The 25,016-nt window shown below is 46.5% G+C and overlaps 1 protein-coding gene across 5 annotated transcripts in view; it reads right to left on the reverse strand.

Moving 5' to 3' along the window:
• The window catches only part of LOC135391175 (protein O-linked-mannose beta-1,2-N-acetylglucosaminyltransferase 1-like), a 224,411-nt gene that overhangs the window by 6,789 nt on the left and 192,606 nt on the right, over positions 1-25,016 (reverse strand). For 4 of the 5 annotated variants that reach the window (XM_064621308.1, XM_064621309.1, XM_064621311.1 and 1 more), the window contains 2 exons: positions 24,546-24,594; positions 248-531 (listed from right to left, as the gene is read on the reverse strand). In XM_064621308.1, coding sequence (XP_064477378.1) covers positions 248-391 — 144 coding nt within the window. In that variant the 5' untranslated portion in view covers positions 392-531; positions 24,546-24,594. The remainder of the gene's footprint in view (positions 1-247; positions 532-24,545; positions 24,595-25,016) is intronic. The other variant, XM_064621310.1, reaches the window with a different exon arrangement.

Raw genomic sequence — 25,016 nt, forward strand, 5'->3', positions numbered from 1 at the left:
ACTTTGAAGGCGTATCTCATGTAAGCTTAGGTGTCCGAGGTTTCACTTAGGGCTCGCGCACTTTTTCTTTAGGCTGGTTTCACACTAGCGTATTTGTCGTCCGTTTGCTTCAGAAATAGAACCTGAAGCCAATCGGGCTCCTTAGGTTCCAATGGGCCCATTTTGGCTTCGTTAAAAACACGGCCGAGAAAAATGTTAGTGTGAAATGGGCCTTAAACTGTGTTCAAATCGTGAATTTCTTTATTACCTGGCACAGCCTGGCAAAGACACGCCGATGGCGCATGTGCCTGACATAAAGGCCTGCCCTGAGAAGGGTGCAGCCCTTCGGCAGCGGCGGGAACGCGACCGCTGTGAGTGCGCCCTGAGGAGCGCCAGCCGCCGAGGGCGACATCGCGCGGCCGTCCAATCACTCTGCAGCCGCCATCCCGGGAACGTGAGCCGCCTCGGACCGGAACGGAGCTCGGTCCGGGCCACCGCCAGCTGAACACTGGACACACGATAGCCGCCAGGACATCGTTCCACTGAACTGCGCTGAAAAGAGAAAATAAAATGGATTGGCGTAAGCAGGTTAGGCGAGATACCGCAATCTGATTGATCACTTTAGCATAGGACATAGTTTTCGCTCCGCTTTCGGTTAGTGTTTCTACTGTCTTATTTCTAATAAGTGCCAGGATATACGACAAACGCGCGGAGGTCCTGCGCCTCAAACTACTGATACGTTTATGAAATACTTGTTTACCAGGAATAATAATAAAAATAAAAAACGCTCCATCACGTCAAGAGCACTACTACTAACTTCGCGTCCATGTGCTTCACTGCTAGCGCACACACTCTTCCAGAGAACGAAAGGAGAAAGTGGACTTCAGTCAGCATATCACTCGGAAATTTAAAAGCCTTCGCTCATCAACGAAGATATCTGGGATGCCTCAAATAAACGTCGTGTCAAAGCCGAAAGTCTAAGGATGGAGTACTCCGCAGTGTCGTTTCAGTTAAATACATCAGAAAGGGAACAGTGGCAGATCCGGGGAAGAGGGGATCGCCCCCCCCCCAAAAAAAAAAAAAAAACCCGCTAGGTTACACGAATTCAAACAACTCAGGGACTGTGTCGTCCCTAATTGTGGTCTGCCTCGGCCGATTCACGTTGTTTAACGTTGTTGCTGGGTTACGCATTCGTTTTCCTCCTCTCCCCTCCCACATTACGCGCTTCGGCAATGAAACCTCCTCCCCCCCCCCCCCAGCCCCCAAGAATAAAAAGTATAGATGTCGATTCACTCCTGCTGGTGTATCGTCATCAGTAAATCGTGCCGCCTTACCAACGTTTACTGCAGCTGCTTTTCGCTTTATTGCATGTGTACAGTCAATGACAAAAATAATCTTAACAACATACGAGAACAGTATTTTTTTAGCTATTAAGCATACCCCAGTCGTGGGCGGCCGTTTCGCCTTTTCGGGGTGAGACATGCTTTAGGGTCGGGGCGATATTCTCCAGAATACTTAAGGGAAAATATGCACAAAACGTCATAGCTTTCTGCTGTCATATGAGCGCGAGCGCTCAGCGTCATGTCTTTTCGTGCTCTCCAATCATGCGGAATATCCTGCGGCTCAGCCACAAGATACTCCGTAGCAGACGACAGGCCCGATGGTGTCGTCTGCTATTTGCGCAGTGCGCCACTACCGATATTCTAGCGCCGTGCGAATGCTCAACATGAGACGCCGTGAACTTCCGCCCCGTGAGCAGTTTTATTTTCCTATGTCTTCCAGAAGAACATTCCATGGAGATGTCACTCGTGTGAACACACAATTACAGCCACACGGAACAAACATTGATGGGTTGTCGTACTTCGATAGATGCGATTGATATGATCATGCACGCACTGTTAAACGCGTTGTACCGCAGCCAGGAGAATGAAAGGAAAAAAAAAAGAGAATGAGGATGCCGGCATCAAACTCTGACGTCAGACGTTGTCCATAGTCTCACTGTCCGCGGCTCATTTCTTTCTTTTGTGTTAGCACTTTTTTGCCATACGCCATTGTTGTTTCTCAACAGAGTTCCCTTTTGTTCCCTACGTGCCCTTTCCTCTTCCTTCGTATTCAATTTTTCCCGTCAAAATTTCCCCTTCTGAAACCAACTGGCGAAAAATCGTCCTCGTCAAGAAAAAAAAAAAAAAAACAAAGAAACGCCGTCCTCTAACGTTAGAAGTTTCATGGCGAAAAAAAAAAAACGGATTCCATAAAAAAAAAACGCATTAAAGAGTCATTAAATACTAATGCCATGCGCATAAATACGTACATCGATATCACAGCACGCACGACAAAGCGATAAATCAATCATCACGACTAAAAAAAGTCTCCACCTGCCGTCCCGTGCAGTCGCAGAAGCACCTTCGAAAACTGTCGTCTGCAAAGCATTTTCCGATTTTATCATCGCACTGTTCCATAGTTATAACTCTTTTAGCATATTTTTGAGTATGAAAACGGCAGACGCGCATAAGGGACGTGTACCATGCTGGAAAAGAGAACGAGGGTGAATAAAACACAACAAAACAACGTCGTAAAACGCGTACCGCTGCCAGCTATATTGGAATTCGCTGGCGAAAGGCTTCAAATCAGACTATATCGAAACCGAAACATAAATAAATACCTTCCTTTACTTCACCCCTCTCGAAACGCTTTTTCCGTCCCTAATCTGATTTGGAGGAGCATTCGGCAGCCGTATTTTTTATTTATTCGTCCGCTTTCTAAAAGTGTGTAGTTTTCCAAGAAAATGGCTAATTTATATCTCCTTCGCGACGAAAACGAATTGCCCGACCAATGAAAATAGCGAGAGGCTGAGAAAATAATACGCTCAAACAAACACTTTCTAAAAGGGGTCTTTATAAAGCGAAATCTCGAAGTCGCTCGAGGGGGAATTTAGTGTGGAAGCCTCGGAACAGCAAACGCTGGCCAGTTCCTGAGAGGGGGCAATACAAAGCGTCAACCTGAACGGAAGGAACACGGAGTGGGTTAATTTGTACAGCTTTTATTTTTTTTTTTTTTTAATATGCCAGCCTGCTAAAGCATTAGGGACCGCAAACGTCGACAGCCGGGTCCGTCTTATGTGACCTGTCACCTGTGCCACAACGACGTAGCCAGGCGGTTTACAGTACGGTGAAATTGTGTAATCACCACAGTAAGAATGAAAAAAAAAAAAAATCTGTTCCACAAAATACTATGTTTATAGCAACAAAAACGTTAACAGCGTTCCAAAAAGAGCTGCACAATATCCGAAGATGACTTTTTTTTCTTGTTTTTCTTTTTTTTTTTTTCTCAATGCTGGCCGCGTCGGACTGAAATTTTACCTGCCTGAGGCACACGTCAATACACGTCATGGGAAGCCATCTTATCCTGCACATGCACCTGCAATGTTCCGTCTAACATCCACCTAAACTGCATAGCGAGATGAAGCTTCTTCCGAGCTCACCATTTACCACGGCATAAAGCAAGAGAGGCCATCCTTCTGCTCCCCCCCCCCCCCTCCAGTTCTCCCCATCACATACTTGGCCCGACTTGTGCAGCAGAACAACAACATTGGAAGTCTTGTCCAACATTTACGGTTCCTGCACACCAAACATCCCCCCGTCACATATTGCGACCATATCAAACCTCCGACATGGCACCCAAGCTCATCAACTCCATGACCCCTTTTTTGCAGACGAGAAGAAATGACTACCAGGACTTTCTCGCACCCTGAACTTGTAAGACACACACGCCGTAAGGAATGTTATCGTTCAATCGGGCCCGCCGATCTCTGCTTCTTTTTTTACCTCACTCTATCGCTGTCTTTCCGCACTATTTCATGATGCGGAAGGCGATCTAACCGACGACGACGACGAAGGCCCACGGTTACCAATGGGGCTGCAAGAAAAACGACCGAAAACCGCGGGGGGAGTGGACGCCGGGGCGATCCCTGTATCTGCTGGTCGCATCGGTCAGGCCGCCATGTTCAAGAAGGAACGGCAATTGGCGCGTGGTCATTTTGATTTACGCTATCTTCAGGATAGCTGTCCTTCCATCCGGAAAAAGAAGCAACAGCAGCCGTTAGTAGAGGGACGGCGAAATATCGCTGGCTTCCCCGGTCGTCGGCAAAAGAATAACTTCCAAAGAATGTCGCGTCCCCATCCCGTGCTGTCTTTCCACGGCATGGTTGCCTCGTGGAAAATGGGGTATTGTGCTTCAGCGCGATAAAGAGCACTTCTCTTTATTTTAAAAAGGGGGAGTGGGGAGCGACAAGATAATTGTGGGCCACAAATCCAGACTCTCTTAGCAGAATGACTTTTCTCAAAGACGACAGACAACGTTGGGAAACAACTGGCGGCAGCGTGGTGTAAAAAGTAATAATTCAGTATAATGCTATCATTCACGCGCGTATCTGATCATAGCGACATTTTCTTTTTCTTTTTCATCTCATGAACGATTTGTCATCGGCCTCTTTCCGAAGCAAGCGGGGGAGGGTCTTGAAATTGGCTTCGTAACCACTGGATATAACACTTTTCTTTCTTTCTTTTTTTTTTTTTTTGCGGCAGACGTGACGACTTGGGAATACAGAGAAAGGAAAGAGATTGGCTTTGGGATGGAAGGGACAATGGAAGAGGCGGGAAAGAAGAGGGAGAGAGCGTTCAATTGGTCGAAGAATCGAATCAGGAGCTACGGTTTCTTTTTTCTTCCCCCCCTTTTTTTTTTTTTTTTTGTGCATGTCGATAGATTACGTTTTCGACAATGCGTCACCTCTTGTGTGGCGGCAACTGAAAGAAACTGGCTGGACGCATGACTCTTGGATGACGTCTGCTGGTATGGTTATCTGCAGCGACGTTAAGAGGGTTTACGGGAGCTTAAAACAACGGTTATCCTAGAGCCGACCATTACCTCAAAAACAAACACACAAAAAGCGAGAGAAACGAGCAATTCAGTCGCAAATCAGGCTGTTTGGCGAACGTAAAAAGAGAACTTAACACTAAAAATAGAACTTCACCACGTAGCACGCTCTACGCCAACCACTGCTACGAATGATAGAGTTATCGCTTCTGATTCGAAGAGACAGTGGGGGCGTACCCCCTTGATGTAAAAAAGAAAAAAGAAAAGGTGTACCCCCCTTTCTTCTCTCTTCGGATCAGAAGCGATAACCCTATCATTCGTATGGTTGGCGTAGAGCGTGCTATGCGATGAAGTTCTGCTTTTAGGATGTAGACCCTGCATGTCCATTTGCGTATGTTTTTATAACGAAATATTATGTCATACTTTGGCTATCTTAATAACAGGCAAAACAGGGGAAGGCTCACCGAACCGAGCTCACAGGTCTACAAAAGCTACGCAATCATGCCTGTGTATTCTGAAATCCCCTTTATCACGTGCTTGGAGGCCGTGACGTCACAGTGACAGTGCACGTGCCCAATTCGTTCCTACTGGTTACCTCAAGCACACAACCTCTCGCTCATGGAGGGCACCGGTAGTTTAGCGCACCGTAAGCCCTACGAGCACTTCAATCCTTCATGATACACACTTACAGGGTGTTGTGACGGGTCATCCCAGCTTATCTCAGATAAACGTAAAAGACGGTTATTTGCGTCGATGTGAACCTGCATTTAAAAGTTTCATAGCGAAGAGGGTAACAGAAGCGGAGAAAATGGGCACCGGGAATACCGAAACTCATGCGCGGCTCTGACATCACAGCGTTCGCTGCCACAAGTGAAGCAGCGCATGAGAAGTCAGGTGGTTACGGTTGCCAATGGGAATGGACGCAAATCTTAGACCTGTGACGTCTGCGCTTCGCTCGGGAGTGTGTTCGAGGGCTTGTATCTCGCTAAGTACGACACGTAGAATATTTTTTTTTTCATGAATATTCTGGCATGCAGTACAATGCGTCCATGCTGTAATGACCCACATGTATAAAAGAGTCCCAACCCCTAAGGACCCCTAAGTGCCGCTAAGGACTTAAATCACGTGTCTTGAGAATTCTCAATGGCGCCCTGTTTCCCGATCCCACCAGTCACGCATGTCACGCATGTCACGCGCTCAAATTGTGCCTGCCGTTCGCAAGGCGCGCCTGCAAACACTGCACGGCGAGCAGTCATGAACAGAGAATAAGAATGCCTCGTACGGCCAAGTGGACCCGACGAACGAAACAAGCCAGCGGACGGAGTATCACGAGAGAGGAGATCTGCGGCAGGGTTATTATTCTCCTATATACCATCAAGGCACAGTAGCAACGTTTTGCGCACAGCGCCTGCGGGATTGTCTGTACGAGCGCATTACGACTGATTGTCGGTCGCTGCATTGACAGAGGATGCGACGATATCTTCGATGCGCGGATATCCTATTGCGATATAGTTCCACAAGAACGGAAACTGTGCACGTGCGGGATGTCTCACCTAACGCGTCAAAAAGAAAAAAAGAAAATGTATGTGTGAAAATTATGAGGTCAACGGTATTTGTCTACGTCAAACTTTTCCTAGGACTTATGAGCAGATGGATAGATTTTCAGTAGCGTAAATTTGAATTTTTTAAATTGAACTCCGAAATTTACAACTTCAACATGACTTTTTTTGTTGCCAGAAACAGGAAGCCCATGTCGTATGTATCATTACGAAACACATTCCCGGCTACAATGGTAACAGCTAAAAAAAAAGCAATAATAATAAATTGAGCGCGCCCGCGGTTTTCGCGTTTTTCCCAGGTTTGGGTACCGGAAACGAGGAACGGCAATTACCGAAATTCAACATGGAACGGAAACAAAATTGTTTTAGTTTCTACTACCAGAAACCGAAACGGAAACGAAATTCAAAAGTGGTAACGTTAACGGAAACCAAATTCGCAGGTCGTTTCCCTCAGTGTTTTCGCGTTAATGTGAAAATTATATATATCCGCACTATTCTTCCAGTCATCATTCATTCATTCGTTTATTTTCGAGACTTACTTTCGTGTTGAGCCCACTGCGCAGCAAGGTGGACGCGAAAGTTTTGGATGACGTGTTATTTTTGCGCACGAGCGGAGACTTTTGAAACTTACAGGGCATGTATTTCAGCAACCTAGAGAGGCATCTACTTGCGGTGTGTAAGATTCGTGACAAACTTTGCATTAAAGTCTTTAGTGTGTGTTTGGTGTGTCTGTCCTTTTGCATCCATTATGTAACTAGAACACCTGACATGAAAAAGCCAAAACCAGACAGTACGAGTTCCGGATGAGTAACAGAAACTACCAAAATTACCTCGGAAACAGAAACAGCTACCGAAAATCGTCCAGAAACGGAAACGAAAAGCCGAGTTTTTCAGTTACCGGAAACAATATTTTCGGTAATCAACCCTGGTTTTTCTCAGCTGTTACCATTGTAGTAGAGTATGTATTTTGTAATAAAATGAGATAAACCCGACATGCGCCTTTTGTTCCTGGCAAAAGAAACGTTAGGCTGACTTGGCTATATAGTTTCAGGGTTCAATTCAAAAAGAGGGAGAGAGAGAGATAATTTTTCACTACTGGAAATTAGTAAAAGCGCTCGTAACTCGTGGCAAAAATTCCCCACAGAGAAATCCCGTTGACCTCATAATTTTCAGTCAAGCAGATTTTTAAAGATATTTTTGTGACACGCTAAGTGTCACAATGTACACACATCTCCAAGCTCTATTGCGCTCCAAAATACAAACTAAGAACTATTTAATCACAAATTACGATACTTTAAAACAGATCCATAAGCAGTGACACTAAAATTGATTTCGCTCATCTCTTTGTGCTGCCATCTCAAACCTTTCTCTTCCCAGCTCCCCATAAAAATATTTCCCTGGAAATGTAAGATCTGATTCGGTTTGAGTACCTTGTATTCTACTTAAAACATTTCATGTACAAAATCAGAAAATTACGCTCAGGTATAAATCTTATAACGGTAACTGCTTCTGCCGTGTGAAACTCGGCTAGAAAATATAGACTTATGAAAAAAGAAAAAAAAAAAAAGACCAACCTCTTTTCCTTCGGAACAGAGGTCAGGAGAATAACCACTAATGTTGGAATGAAAAATAAAAAGAATAAATGCGAAAGAAGCTGACACGATGATTTTTTTATATTTTTCCACGGTGGCTGGTTTAACGGGATCACCATTCGCTCCATAAAATTTTCACCGATATTCCTGTGTGCACTCTTGCCACTACGAGACAAAGAAAAGAGAAAGGTACGTCTTACATAGATAGGTGAACACATTGTAACAGAAAAGAAAACATGAAAGTGTACGGGGAAATGACCCTGGCTACCATCGCGGTCATCATCCGACAAATGGATTTTATGACAGATACTACGATGAAAAACTATTGCTGAGGCTTGCCCTGAGGCGCTTTTTGAACGAGAGGGTAAAAACAGGAGACTGGAGTACAAGAAAAAGGAAATGAAAGTGGTGGAATGGAGGTAAAAATCCGCCGTTCCACCACTTGCCTCTTTTTTCTTTTCTTGGTACAATGTACATGAGTCTCCTGTGTACCAGACCGAGTCCTGGGACTTCGCTCAGATACTTTTCAGAGCAATCACTTCCTTCCAGAACCTACTTTTAGAAGAACCTAGTTTTTTTAAAGATACGTTTCATAACCTTCGGCTTCAGTTCCGTCATACAAAGTCCTAACGAACTCCTTCCAAGTCAGTGTGAGTATCTGAATCTGCCCGCAGTTAATCAGCGTCTGTAATTTCCCCCCCTGTTCTATATCCATTCATCCAAATATCTGTAACTCGTGTTAGCCAGGTAGCAATCGTTAGGGTCGCTAGTCAGCTTGTACCAATATATAAAGCACCTTGTAGAGTCCCTTGTAGCGTACGGCGGAGCTTGGACACGACTGTCGTCTGCAACGTTTCACTCATTCGGGCAATAAACTAAAATATTAGCCAGTATTATTAGATCGAACTGTGGTACACGAGAACTGTTTTCCATGATAAACCGATCACCTTATTCCTTCGAAGTGGCTGAAATCGCGTTGCCCATACTTATTTGATTTTTGTATAAACGCTTGTGATCTGCTAGAACTCTTCCTTCTTGCGTATGTGGAGCCAATTTTCTCATTTTTTTTTCTTTTTATAATCAACCAATCAATATTCCTTCTTTGCCGTGTGTTCGGCGGTATTATGCCACGAAATGTAGACATCACGAGTCGGCGGACTCTTCGATGTCTACTCCTTTCTCCCTGCCGAGCAGAGGAAGGGCGCCAAGTTTCACGTCTAAACTACAAGTGTGAACACGCCTTATAATTCACCCCAATTCACAGCAATTACGTGCCTTACAACGTTTACAGTGTTGGCCTATATCTAGTGCGACCCCATAGCGACCGATCAACGCATACCCAACAAAAACACCGCCTTGTAAGTAGCTCACCCATTTGATAACGTCGAGCGTCATCATCAGTAAAAACGATAAGCGAAATCGTGGGAGGGAAACCTGTTTTATCTACACTGCCGTTAGGCCTATACAGAGCCTCCCGCCTTTATGAAATTCCATCTTTTACGATGCCACCAGCAAAGCGACTATTGGTCCGACGCTGGAAAATGGCCTCGGGGGGGGGGGGGGGGGGGTTCAACTCCGTGGCGCATCGAAAGTGAACAGGCCTCGTTAATTCTACACTTGAGGCCAAAAGGTAATAAGGTCATCGAGAGCCACCATATAGTGCGTCATTTATTTATTTATTTTTGCCTTCATATTCGTTACGTGTTTGTGGGACGACGAAAAATTTGGTTCTATATATTGTTCCGTCTCCTTTACGCTGCCGAAAGTCGGTGCCGTGAAAATTTGATATAAATTCCGTTGGGGCTTCAAGATCGGCACACTTGGGCCGCTTTATAACGTGTGTACATGTACGAACAAATAAAAATCACTTCATACTTCATGAAGTGCACATAGCAGATTTGCAGCAACGTACATACATCGCAACGTACATTATTGTACAGCTCCCGTTAACTTTAATAATAACACTGGAAAAAATTCGGTCTCCTTTCTGAGCGCGATAGCAGCCACAGTGGGGGCACTGGGGGAATGTTAAGTGAACAAAATCCTTGCGTTAAACTAACAGAATACTTTTATTCAATTAAGATTTCCTTATGGCCCTAAGGGTTGCTGTAATCGCGTTTCCAGTGTTATTAATAAGGTTGACGAGAGCTGTACGTTGCACAGCAAAACAGATATCCTACCACTGATAAAATGGAAAGCAGCCCTACGAGAACTTTTTGCCCCCGACGCCGCCACTTTGTAGAAATAAGTAAATAAATAAGACATCATGCAGAGCAGCGCTGCGAGCACAGTGTGAGGGGGGGGGGGGGCATATACTAACAGTACCCGATATTTTCACAGTTGTCCCCATAGAACGAACCAGGAGTGTAGTGAGAATGGACACGAAGATCAGGAAAATGCGCTGTGACACTGAGGACAGCAATATTCGAGACTTTTAGCACCCATTCCTTCTAGAATGGGGGGAGGCACATTCATACACTTAGTATCCATACTCTACTTAACTTTTTCGTACTCAGGAACACGAAGTCATCTCAAGATGACCGACAAAGGAGAGTCTTGTGGTCCATCAGCGGAGCCGTGTCCACAGACTGAATTTGTCCCTAGAGAGAGCCCCAGCACCTGTCACCGCGTCCTTACTGTAACACCCTCGCACAACGGACTGTGTCGAGATCTAATTTTCGTCCCTTTAAAACCTGCACCCCTAGAGGAATAGAGTAACGGGGAAAGAACCAGTGCTGTCTGTCGCTTCCCGTTCGTCCGATGCTTTCAATAATCTTAAGAGGTCGAAAGACGGAGAAAAGCTGTATCGATTGGTTTGTCCGTCGATGGCTGCCGAGGCTTGGAATACGCAGTGCCCAAAAAGAAACGCCCCCAAAAAAGGAAACAGCTTCCGACATGTTTCGGAGGCACAGTCGAATATTCATCGATGCAAGTCAGTCTGAACGTGTGTCTCTCGCGTCACGTACGGGTATGCGCTGTTCGGATGTATAGCTTCGTACCAACAGCACAAAAGAAAGACATATTATTATATTGACATATTGCGTATGCATGTCACTGTGATATCTTCGACTGTTCCTGTTGGTACACTCGCACAACTGACTTATGTTACCGCGGCCTCGATGGGTCGGGGACGCATTGGCCATGAAGGTCACGGGTTCGACTCCCTAAACCTGCGACGAAAAAGTTGCTTCCCTCGTTCATTTCGGTAAACAGTTCCACAATAACCCAAGCAGCAAAATGTACTGAAAGTCGGGTGCAATAGGGGTGGACGGGTAGGTGGAAGCCCTTGAACAGACTCGTGAAACTAAGGAACATCGATAAGACACATACCGTCCACCCCTATTGCACTCGACTTTCAGTACTGCTTGGGAAGTGACCCTGGTTTAACCACCCCTATCAATATTTATAACGGGAAGGGGTGGAGGGATACGTTTACTGAAAAACGGAAGGGAGGAAAGGTTAGTCAGGCGTAGTTAGACTTGCTGTTCATTAAAAAAAAAAAAGAAGAAGATAGGAACAGGAGGCTTTTTTTTAACTGCCTGTGGTGGAACGTATTTCCATGGTCCACGTTAAAGGTGGTGTCCGCGAGGAATCCGAAATTCTAAAGTTAATCTGATATCCATTTGGAGTCGGCCCAGGACGCATACTAACCCCCCTGTCCCCCGCTCCTTCCTGCTATCCTCTCTCCGTCTGTACACATCTGTACGTCGCTCATAGCCACAGTTGCTTCGCGGCGCTAACACCCAATAAAAAAAAAATATCCATTTGGAGATGTCTTCCAAGAAGGAAACAAAAAAGTTAAAAGGTTCGCAAAATTCGTTCGTATTTTTTCATAAAACATCGAAAACATCCAATTCGAAACCAACTGCCAGCTTCCGGCTGAAACGGCCTTTCCCTGCTTCGCCTCTTCCGGTGGCGTAATTGGCATTGCCAGCGAGATTCCCAATCGCTCAGCTGACGGCGTCGCCAATCTGGTTGCGAACCGATTTCATCGAAAGCATCTAACGCAGACGTTTCTAGCGACTGTTCGGCAGCAGATTGCGGGTCGGAAGACCGCATTTTGTGACGGACAACCCGCCTTCATAACCGACCCCAGTGACGTCGGTCCGCACGCTGTTGCCTGAATTCAGCCGGGATCGCGCAGCCGGCTGCAAAATCCGATTAAATTCATTTTCCAAACTTCCCGACTTTGTCAGAATGAAATATTCCGGTTCCATGTATTTCAGGCACCCACTATTCCCATCGCACCTTCAGTTCAACTGCATTTTTGTCCGGACACCCCATGGAAACCAACGCAAAGTTACAGCAATTCGTAGAAAAATATAGAAAGTCACAATCAATATGACAATATGTGCTAATATAGCAGACGACACGTTTCTCTTGTATATTGCGTGCTCTTCTGCAATCCACTGCGTGCTGACATGAGGTGAGAGGAAGGTAAGGCAGTCATGTCGCAAGACAAACACAAGAGACTTGATCGAACCAATAATATGACCAGGGCGGATCTCATTTTCTGCCAACACTTCGGCATCAAATATAACAGCCGGTATAAGAGCCCTCAGTCCAGGAAGGGCCAACACAAGGAGAGCTTTGTGCAAGCACCGTCCCGGTGTAAACACGTCATTGTCGTACACGCTTCAATAGAATTGAGCTATATAAGCTCGTATATCTCTCCTATATTGCACTCTCGGTCGGGGCACCGGACTGTCCGCATCTTTTCGAGCTGCCGAGGCACGCGGGAATTCCTCGGTCTGTGCAAACAACCCTGAACAAATATCAACGCAACGCTGTGTGATAAGAAGTAATGAATGTGTGTCGTCGTCTTCCTCCGCTCCTCCTCCCCTTCCTGACACTACATTGAGCAAGAAATGCGACGTCTCAATACCTGGCCCTGTTGCTCCTTACGGGGGTCCTGCGCGTCAGGCCTAGCAGGCAGGAAAGAGGACTTCTAGCCGTCGGAATTGTTTGAAATCTATGGGTATGGCTACTAAGACCCTGAAACAACAGGTATGCGAGAAGATCATGCACATCAAAGACGGAGAGAGAGAGAGAGATGAACGGGTATCAATAGTGACCCTGACGTGATGCGGCTTTTCCACGTTGCACCATTGCATGCGGTGAAGCTGCTTTGCAGGGCAGTCGCTTTTTCTTTTTACTCCGGTGTTAGCGCCGCGTAGCAACTGTGGCTCTGAGCGACTCACGGACGTGGACAGGTGGAGAGAGGACAGCAGGAAGGAGTCAGAGGGGTTAGTGGGACCGGGGGTGCAGCACAGATCGACCCGTCATTTTGACGAAATGCCTTCTATCTTGTGAGTGGTCGTCAATGAAATCGGCTTCAAAATGAATTATCCCAGTTAGGTTTTCCTTTAGAGCAGCCGGTGAGTAGAAAGTTACACAGCAACAATTGGCAGCCTCATATGTCAAAGTCAGCCTCCGTGAATGGAATTTGGGAAAGAAAAAACATGGACATGCCGGCTGCTCCATAGTACTCATTGCTGCAGGCAAATGAAGGTATTGAAGTTCAAAGGAGAGAGAGAGAGAAAAGAAGAGAAGGATGGTGACCTCGGCGACAGACTGACTGACAAAAAATTCTTAACGAACGAAAAATAAGAGGACCCAACATACAAAGAACCTCCAAAGTCCAAATATTTTGTCTGCCACGATATATCATGACGAAAGTACATCCGAGCATCCAATCCCAATTAATATCAAAATCAATCAATATTACAGGCCACTGCCTCCCTGCTCGCACAAGCGACCTTGCCTTGACCTTCGCCATGATCTTTCTTTAGGGTACTTCACCGGTGCAGCATCAGTTCCAATCACTACTAATCCACACGAGCTCCTAATGCCTTCATCCGCGCACACACGACTGAACAGCATGACGCGAATAACCCATCCGCCCGTCCAGACGACAGGACGCCGCGGTGCGGAGGACTTGGGACATTTTCATTTTGGACGCCAATTAAGTTCAAAGAACCAATCACGCGCGAGAATCACTTAATTTGACCGAAAGTGGACGAGCGCCACCATGTGAGCAGCACTCACAGTAGCCAGTCACCAGAAAAGCCGCTGGCAAATCCATCGAATTAGACGACATCCATCGTGGAGTTCGATTTAATTAGATTTCCGGGTCAAAGGAGACAGCTCCATGTCAAGCGGTGGCTAATGCACACACAGCGTGTTTTAGAGGGAAGATTCTTGCCCCGAGCAACGAACGCGTTCTGGTATTAACGACCTCCGCTGGAAATCGTCCAGAAACTGCGATGTTTGTTCACGAAATTGGTTCATTCGTGTTGGTACGTTTTATTTTGGTCATCTTTGGAATATGGCGTCGCCAGGCTAACGCAATGCATTCTGGACAGGTCCCTCGTCACACGTCAACATACACGTGACCATAGAAACATGGCCGCGCATATGATCGGCGGGCAAACCGTTTGTGAACAACAGGCTCGCATTTTCTGTACGTCGTTTGTAATTTCTTTCGACCTTGCTAAACTGGTTTAACCCGCCACCCAGGAGTAAAACAAGTAGATTGGCAAATGAGGCCTCATACTGCTGGCAACTCCCAAAGATGCGATGACGATCCCGTCAACAGGATGCGCGATGCGCTCTAGCTTCGGAGGAACATGCTGCTACCATGTCGCGTAAAAAGCACCGTATAATATGGGAGGACCTCGATATTCCCAGTCGCGAAATCCCCGATTTCGAAATTCGCGTTTACGAAACAAGGAAAATCAAGGAGAATGCTCGATTGCTTCGTAAGATGATATCCCGTGTTTTAAAAACCCGATACCACTATTTAACCACTCAAATTCATTGGTTTTCGATGCCTGTCCAAGTTGTATTAGCGAACGAAAGCCACATTTTCGCAGCCGATAGGCTTATCACGTCGGACATTGAGGAAGAGCACGTAGTTTATTATTAGGTCAGTCCAAGTTCGGTGTTTGCATTTTTACGTCCAGGTTAGTCTTAGTTCCCTTAGCAGTTTTCCGCACGCGACTGTGCATTTTATAGTCAGATAACATTTATTTACAGTAGTTTATTTGGAAACGGTGATTTAGATCACTTTAGCATTCGCTCGGCGCTAAAATCAGTAGCGTATACTGCGTACATGGCAGACGACACCATCCACCTTGTCGTCTGCTACAGAATATCTTGTGACTCAGTCGCAGGATACCCCCTGTGGTGAGAGGGGCACGAAAAGACATGTTTCGTGCATCCTCCGCTGGAATATTCTGAGGAATAGCTTGTTCGATTACACGGACACTGGCGTGTGTAGGGCATCCCTGTGTCTCCGAGCCTCCCCCCCCCCCCCCTGACGGCAGACGACGATCAACTTTCGAAGTGACGTCACTCACGAAGCATCACGCGTCCCCCATCTGTCATGCATCAACGTCCCCCCCCCCCCCATTGTGTGGACGGTGGCCGCACCGGAAGCAGCGGGCAGTGACGCACGGCATGACCGGAAGCTTTGGGGAACACAGGCTACCAGAATTAACAAAGCCATCCATGGCTCATAGTGTATCGGCGTCGCACTCGTATGTAAATGGTCATCATCCCGGAGCTTCCGTGCAGCATCCCGCCGTTGTTTAATGTTGCCTGAGAACGATATCGATCTCAGATCTCATTGTACACGTAGATTTAGCCACGGACCGTGATTTAGCTAATCAAGGGTCTGCATCTCTTGCTGTGCATGGCGATCCCTGTTGTATTTCAGCGCTTCAGATAGCGATACAAATAAAAGGGATTGATTAATCGAGAGTCAGGCTGCAAAATAGACGAGCCTATACTGCGGGTGCAATAACCCTTTATTTCGTGTTAGCGCCGCGAAGCAACTTTGGCTATGAACGGCGTACAGGCGTGGACAGATGGAGAGAGGACAGCAGGAAGAAGTGGGAGACAGGGGTGTGCGTCCTGGGCCGACTTCAGGAGGAACTGTGCCGACCATTATAACGACCATGTCAGGCACCCATTCACAGCGCCGCATTTGGAAGCTTGCGGTGGCGCTACTCACCGGCCCGGTTATTGCTTCCTCAACTTCTACAATACCTTATACTTCAGCTTACATTAGTATTTTTGTACAAGCGGTGGATATCCCATGGAAGATGTTTTATTCTAAAGTTGATTATTATCATGATGATGATGATTGATTGATTGATGATTACCATCATTTACGCGCTTTCATAGGAGCTGTTGCTGTCGTCTGCTACGGTAGTCGTACGCCCGCTTCTGAGCGTTCGAATTTCCATTGTCCAATCGTGATGTAGATCTCGCGGGCCGATGAGTAGCGCCCCTAGCGGATCATGCGTACGGGCTCTTCATAGGGGTTGCCAATTATAACATGGTCTTTATAATCTAGTAGGTCGTGCTATATACGCCGCGGGAGCTGGTGTGATTTAGAGGCAGGCAGCTGTTTCGGCCAATGCCGCATTTACATAATATGCGCTAATAATTAACGGGAAAACATTTTTTTCACATTTTTATCCGGGCAGAACTGCACACATAATTTTTCGTGAGGACATTTTTTTATTTTTTTCTCTTCATACCTTGAGCTACTACTACAGGGCAAAAACATACTTCGGAGGACAAAATGCATACCCAATATAATATATTAGCCCGGGGCATTTCCCCCCAGCCAGCGCCAAAATCTACTTCTATTCACTGCTACGAACCGCGACCATAACAGGAACGAAGAGGACGTCATTCCCTTTCAAAAGCATCTGCACCAGAACCGATATAATAAAACCAAAATGGGAAGCCTCATCGCATACGACGGTGGCGCCGCCGTACGTCATAAGGCTGTGCACCTAACGGAAGAAGCATCCGCGAACGTTACAGCCAGAAGCAAAGAAACGGGAGGTCGTACGGGGTATATGCGCGTCGAGGTCCCATCTCCTTTTGTATGCATTGAGGTACATATAGTGGATATACGCTATATGCTGCCGACGCGAAATGCATTAGGTCGCGTCGTGGGAGGGGAGGGGAGGAAGAATGGCGGCAGCGTCTGCATGGATTTCTCAAACTCGCTTTCATTTTCCTGGCGTAGCTTCCGCCCATACCTTTGCGACTCACGACAACTGAAAAGTATACGCAGGGAACGAGAAAGACTCGGCGTAATTGGAAGGTAGCGAGCCGTGGCTTGTACTGTGCGGTGCTTTTCAGGCGCACTTCTTTTGTCCGTCCTCTTGACAGGTGCAAAAGTGATTGTTTGACGCGTCGTCGCGAGAGAAACGGAAGAAGAGAGTGAAGAAAAAGAAAAGAAAGCGTGACGAGTGTATGTTTTTTTTTTAATTCGGTGGTAGCGCCACGAAGCAACTATGGCTATGAGCGGCGTAGAGACGTGGACAGATTGAGAGAGGACAGCAGGAAGGAGTGGGGGACAGGGGTATATGCGTCCTGGGCCGACTTCAGGTGGAACTGTGCCGATATTCGTCTGGAAAGTCTTCGGAAGAAGACCCAGGGAAAACCGCAGACAGGCCGTGGTAGGATTCGAACCCACCACCTCCCTGTCTTCAGCACGACCTTGGATACCGCCAACACACGCCGCTGTCTTTTTTTCATTTTTTTTTTCAAAACCTTTAATGAACAGTATTACGACATGCAGACATACACTATACAGAAGCGATGCCGCTGGTTACGAGTGTATGTGCAGAACGGTATGTGGCAACTGGGGGGACACCTTTTTCGAGGAACATCGAGACAGCTGATATCTCAGCACACGCAAGAGGGAGCCGAAAGCCCGTGACATGCATGCTTAGTTTACTTGCAACAGTAGTATACATACACGTAATAGTAATAATAGTAGAGCACACAAAAAAATAAAAAAAAGAATTACCGTATAATGTGACGGGAAACATCACAAAAGAAACGTTAGACATTGCATTGTGGCCACCTACCGTCAGGAATAGAAAAATCTCGAAACTTCGCGCTACTTTTCAAACATTTACTATGACATCTAAGCACTGATCACAAAAACTGAAAAATGACACGAGCGGTCCCCGGACAACGGAGTAGTAGACAGTAGTAGATAACGCCGCTATTTTCGCGTTCGCACTGGACGTCGACCGAATAAGTACGCGTTCTACAGATGAACAAGTCGACGGAGGCACTTGAACTATTCAGGGTTGGATGCGTAAAAAAACGTTAGCAGAAAGGTTGGTCATAAGAAAGCAGGACTTGCTACTCTGTATTCATGGGATGTTTAGCTTTTAGCAAATTAGCAGTTAGTGTTAGCAGTTACCAGGTGCAACCTAAATGAAAAAAGTGGTGAATAAAGTGGTGTATCGTTGGCGCGATATACCCAAGTGCACCACACCAGTCCTGTGTAAGGAAACGTCCAACAGCTCCGACATTCAAACGCCATAACGATGAGTGGACTCAAAGGACTGAGTAAGCACCCTCGAACTCAAATGACTCGCTGTAACCTTGCCTATAGGACAAACGCGAACATGACCATTGTTTTTCGTATGGGCAGCACTACGCATGATCTTCTCTTCTCTCTAGTTAAACAAAGCGTAGGTGCCGCGATCACAGGTCAGAATGGACCACGGCGTAACAAGCCGCACAAGAGTGCTTCTCATTGCTGAGGTAACCACGGCCCGCCCTCAGCCACGCAGAAAGGACACGAGTGAGAACAACCTTGACTTGGAACTGCACGAAGAATGTTCGCGCGACTTCCTCTCGGCGTGTCTAATATCTGTCGGCCATTTACCTCCGCAAACAGCGGGATGCCCAGCGGAAAGATGTGGGAAAAGACGTGCCAAAAGAATGCCGACACTTCTCACTGCATGCCTGCACAGACGACACCCCCGCATATATATATTTTTTTTCTTCTGCCTGTATATACTGTCGCTAGGAGAAGGTACAATACCAGTATGAGAAAACCAACGTGAAGAAAGAAAACAATACAAACTAATCGCTCTTCGAGTGTGATCGAGCTTATTTGATAGCTCAATAGTATACACTGTTTTTCATTATGTATCTATTTTAGTAGTCTACCTTAATATAGTTGTCTACCTTATGGTCACCATAGAGTAGACCATTTAGGTTGTTTACGGGCACCTCAAAAATATAAGGTTGAATATAATTGATGACTGAGAAATGTAGTTCGTGGCTGTGCGTCAACAGACAACAACGACCACGTTGACCAGCGTTACATTCCGTTACGTTACACTCATTACATATCATGCACGCATCGTGCTGTGTGTCCGAGTACTGGACGCCACGACAATCACGACGAACCGTGATTCGGAAAACACACACACACAAAAAAAAAAAAAAAAAAACGAAATGACGTTTCAATGGCGTCCGTCTGCGAATCGACGCAAGCCCCCTCGGAAGCGAAGGACGCATGGGTTCGCAGGGTTCAATTTTTGGACGGAGCGACGCAATGAATGTCGGTCGTTGTCCCGGCAACCGTGCTGCGTGCGTTCTTATCTTCCTTCACTACTCTTCACGCAAAGCAGCGTCGCAAAGGTGCGGACATGAACTGGAAACCCATGCGTCCGTCACACACTGACGCTGACGGACGGACGGACGGACGCGTTGGAACGCAAGTGCGGGCCGCGGGTGCATTGCGAGATGCAAACCATTAAACAAGTTTCCGTGTCAAGCCCCCCCTCCCCCTCCCACGTCCACTGGTTCTCGCAGGGATGCGACCTCTCCTGCGGTGTCGGCGGAATAACCTGCAGTAATGTAAAGGCTGATTCACATTACAATTAACGTCTACGGCTGCGTACAGCGTCTTACGTATACCTTCGTTCTATACTGAAGTATGTTCCATTGCAATGATTCGCTGTCAGCTCAACGTCGCTGGCACGCAGCCGCACGCACGCATTGAAACGCGATAGCGTGAACCGAGCTTTAGACCCGGTTCAATTTCGGTACTCGATATGACGATTTCAAGTATGTAGCGTCTACTATACATCATTTGCGATGAAACTTGTATTGGTTCGCATAAATCCAAAGAACTGTCTTTTACATTCACCTGGCATAACTTGGGGAGTGTCATAACCTGAAATCGCAGCAGACTGTAACGCCACAGTCTGCCTGGGATTTCGAGGGTTCGAACCCCTCACCCTGAGGATCACGAAGCGGGCTTTAAAATACCGCACGGAAACTACGCACGAAACAGCAACCAATTGTGTTCGCACCAGCCATATCCCGACGGAATGTTCGAGTGGAAGAAAAGTGGCTAGTCTAGTGATAAAGTGGCTCCTCACGGGACAAAAGCTTCCGCCTCTGCATCTTTTCCTGCCGTCTGCTACGGAATATCTCGTGGGTGCGCCGCAGAATATCCCCCCTTCCCTCGGTTAGCAGTGCAAGAAAAGACACGACGTTAGCGCTTACAACGCAAAAGACAGCTGTCTCCGTGCAGTCCGCTCCACGTGTTGTCCAACGCTCTTTTCTGCCTGAAGGCGCTTGTTGCGCTAGCTTGCATACGTTTACGCTATTTTGCAGAACATCATCGAACTATAACACTAGTTGATACTAGATGGTCGTCGAAGAATGGACATTGGAAGCAATGAAAACATATAATCAAAACAACGCACCATCATAAAACGCAGAGATAATCGATTTTTTCGAATCACCTGGCGGTGTAACAAATAACTTGCTTTGTTTCTTCCGTCCTCATTTAGAAACAAAGGACAGAAGCAGGCAGGCAAGCAAGACCTAGTTACTCAACTATAAGGCGTAGCTCGGGTATTAGCGACACTGCATATACTAGTCATTTGTCGCCATACGCGTAACGTACCGTATATGCTTGCAACCGGATACCTCATTACAGATTTCGGTCGCTTCGTACGAAATACAGCAATGTTCTCGTTCACGACTGTATTGAGAACACTCGATGCAATTTGATTGTTCTTCGACAATAGACCACTTTTTTTTTTCCCACCTCACATACTTTGCACTATAGTCCAAGACTTGATTTTTTTTTTTTTTTTCATCACGAATCTCCTATATTCCTCCTATATTTCATTCCAGGCCACGGTCACACGATTGCGTTCTCGTACGTGCTGGTTTCGAGGCTACGTTCTTTTGTTTCCACGCCCAATTTTGTCCAAGCTTTCGTCACCGCCATCTTTTCAGTGTCAGCTGTTGTGTCGCTTATCGAGGAGCAATTTGTGCACTCGCTTTACTTCGTGTCCCGGGAGTTAGCGCCGTTGGACACCGCTCCATTGCGTCACACGTTCCACGAAGACAGCGCCCCCTGGTGTGAAGCTGTTGATCGCAGCGCCCCCGCGGAGTCTTGGCGAGTTCGCGGAGTTCGCTAATCGTCTCTGGACTGCCGCTGGGCGTCTTCCTTTGAGCAGACAGACCCGGGAAAGCACTCTTGATGTACTGTTTGGAATCTGCGGTAACTTTTGAGGATATTCCGCAAGAGACGCTGACAGTATAGCCCCCCGTGCAGAAAATGAAATACACCCTTTTACAAACACAGGGAGGAAATAAGTAGGAAAGACGCTCACGCTGCGTTCCGGAACTTGCCCGAAATATTTTGCAGTAAAGTGCAGCTGCATTCGCGACAGACACGACGCAAGCCATGCAATGACAGTGAAAACAATCCTGTATCATGCTATCAAACTTCTCCCTTCCCACTCCAATGTTATGACGCAAGCGGTAACATTATGAAAGAGTCGCTGTGAGACGGCTCGTTAGTGATTTAATCCGACAGGGGACACCCACGACGTCGTCGACCTTGCAAAGAAAGAGAAAAAGTCTCTGGAGCGACCAGAAAGTCAGGTGCGAGGTAGACGGACACAAGGTGACCTTGAAGCAGCGTTCCGTGGCATTACCGTGGAGCTACCATGCTGTGAAGCGATTTGTCACCGTATCGTGTTGGGCACTTCTATTGGGGGCAATCCCGATTCGTTGGTTCGCTTTCAGACGACATGCACACCGGTCACGAGATGTTGATAAAAGCATATTTGATCATCTGCTATCAAGATGGGATGGTCAGAGCACCCAAAAAACTTATCGAGAATTTCTACTGCGGATATATGCACGGCTAATGCATTTTGACGTCAGCGGTTTTCTCTCACTTTTTTTTTTTTTTTCTGGTTCCAATGTACTATGCGGAGGCTGGTTGAACGATCAGGACAAACTTGCTGAAAAGGCGCCAGCGCTGGGATGTGAACCCACAGCCAGTGATATATATTTAGAAAGGCGGATATCTGTAACTGCCGCATGTGTGCGCATGGTTGACGACACAGGTCATATCTTTATGTTAGCCATGCCGATGATAAGCATTGACAGTATCTCCAGGAAAACATTTGCAAGGCCGGACTGCAAACCATTTGGCGTGACGAAAGTTCTGTGTCCCTGGACTCGGTCCATACACTAGTCCGCAGGCCTTTGCGCGGTGTTTTACAGACATCAAGCTGATGGATTTACTGTGACCATGAAAGTGGTTTCTGGCGTCTCCATGTCCACCCATTTCAGTTTTTCTTCCCTGTCCCAATTACTATATGTGAACTTCGACTACGAGAAACCAGATGATGGGACGCCATCTACATGCTTGACGCTCCTCTCAATCCTTCGCACGTCGTAGAACTAAAAAAAATAATAATAATAAGAAGAAGAAACAGTTCGCCAATCGCAGCAGCCAGCCACGATGTCAGCCAAACGTCTCAGACGATTTTGGAACACAGGCTCCCTGTGACTACCAGTGATTGCCCATGCGGCTGATGGTGGCTGGTTTCCACAGTTACCACGCTTAAAGCAACGTCGCGATTGGCGGCATTTTCCCGCGTAATTCTTCCTATTCGGCGTCATACATCGGCGGCAGCCATATTGTGACCCATTCTATCCCAGCATAAGAAAATAATCTATCCAAATGTGGGTCGGAGTAGAACTTGTCCGGATACATTGCGCTCAGTAGTGGCTAATGGCGGGTGGTAGCATGCTACAAATCCGATCCAAATCGAATGTGAACCGCAGTCGTAGCCAGAACTAGCAAGAACGGTTCACGATCGGTTGAACCCGTCTAAACGTTTTACGGGAAGAGTAAAAACGATCGCCACATAACTCCACGTCGTCTAAAATAATTTAATTCAGTCGTTTTACAAACTTTTATTAGTTTTTCTGTTTCCTTTATTTGTTGGAAACTTTTATAAACTTTGGAAACCTCCACCGGAGAACTTTGGGTCACAATATGGCGGCTTCAGACACTTGACGGTGGTTCGCGATAGACGTGGGTCACTAGCGAGAAACGACCTCTTCGTGAGCGCTCCACTTTCCATTTCTGCGTTCACCAAACCAATCAAAGTTTCTTCTGCGAGAACCAAGCCAAGCCAAAACAAGACAAGACACGTACACCTGGTACACTAAAAATACGAAAAATACAACGCTGCTCAGCATGGTTTTGGCGAGCTTTGACTGGCGGATCGAAGCGACGGACGCGACTGCCATCCCAGTCAATAAATAAAAAAGTAGGTCAGATACCTCGTCTTATTGGTAACAACAAAAAGTAAGGAAAAGTTTACAACGTGCGCGCAGGGACAGAAATTGCGCCAAATATTTATTTTTTCAGCGCGAAACACGAAGAACAAGCTTTCAGTCATAGAACATGAAGTAAACAAAAACAAAACAAAAAAATGTTCTAACGTGCGGAGAGAGAGAGAGAGAGAGAGAGAGAAAGCTGCGTGGAAAAAATGAACTCCACAGCCTATAACCGACACGGCCGGGGATAAATCACGTGGTGCAGGCTTCGCAGCGAAGGCTGGTCCTATAAAACGCGCCATCGTACAAAAAGAGTAAAGAGAGTAATAAAAAAACGGTAAATACATCGTAAAATGAGGGCCGCCCAGTCGCGTATATATCATGTAGCGCGGAATCTCGGTCCGTTGTGTGCCATCCATCCCAACGTATAACCCATATACCAAGGGACTTGTGGCCGTCTACTACTACCCTATATCGTGCTTGGGGGGAGCTTGACAAATTTGTTCGAGTGAAATTATTTTCAAAGAACTATTTTCACCTTTTTTTTAGAAAACATGACGTGTCAGTACACATACCGGGCCGACTTCACGGAGGTTTTCTCTAACACTTTTCTATACCAACACGTACGTCAAAGAGAGGTGGCAGCATTAAATATACACAGCATATTTTACCCGCAGAAACTTTCAAAGTGCGTCCTACGCATTTGAAAATAATGCTGCTTGGTACAAAACCTGCAAAGTTTCGCGCATCCTTCGTTAGGCACACCTCCCACTTCAAACACTGTACTCGAAACCAATCGCGCAAAGGAACCGTCACAGTTCTGACGGGAAGCAAAAGGTGAAGTTTGCTTCCTACGGAAAGAGGGGGGCGACACCTCTTGCGAGAGTACAAAGGGACCCAAACTCCGCTGAGATAGAAAGTTGCTGTCGGATGCGGCAGCCTCGGTTAGGAGCAAATCACGCTCTGGTGTCGATGGCTGGAATGTTCACACTCCGTGTTCACGTGCTTTCATGAATGCGAGTCGTTCGTTGTAAGCGTCTGACGCAACAAAATCTAAAAAAAAAAAAAAAAAAAAGCAGACGAAAACAATACTTACGCAGCACTATTTCTCCTAGCTGTGCACCTTCCAAGCTTAATGCGTCGATCTGAAACAAGAGAAAGAAAATATACAGCAATTGCAGCAACCGTAAAACACCGAAACAATGTTGGTCGATATAGGACAACATTCATTGACTATATACGTCAGTAATATCACTACGTAGTGCCGCTATCTGTAAAACGAAGCACCCTGTATAGCGACGAGGCACCATGTGCTTCACACGGGATTCCTCCTCTCCGGTGCACTATATATCATCGCAAGACCTAATAAAAAGGGGGCGCAAGGGGTGTCTCCTATATCACTGCAATATACGATTAAGGGTGCCCATGGGACGCTAACAAACCCCCAGTATAGAACTGCACGACCTTAAAGGTTGCAGTGTCCGATAAACTCGCCTTCACTTTTCGACTTAGTTATACGGGTACCATACTGTATAAAATATGGTGTTTAGCAGTAGCACAGATAGGA

The sequence above is a fragment of the Ornithodoros turicata genome, chromosome 4, assembly GCF_037126465.1.
Source record: "Ornithodoros turicata isolate Travis chromosome 4, ASM3712646v1, whole genome shotgun sequence".
NCBI classification, from domain to species: domain Eukaryota; kingdom Metazoa; phylum Arthropoda; class Arachnida; order Ixodida; family Argasidae; genus Ornithodoros; species Ornithodoros turicata.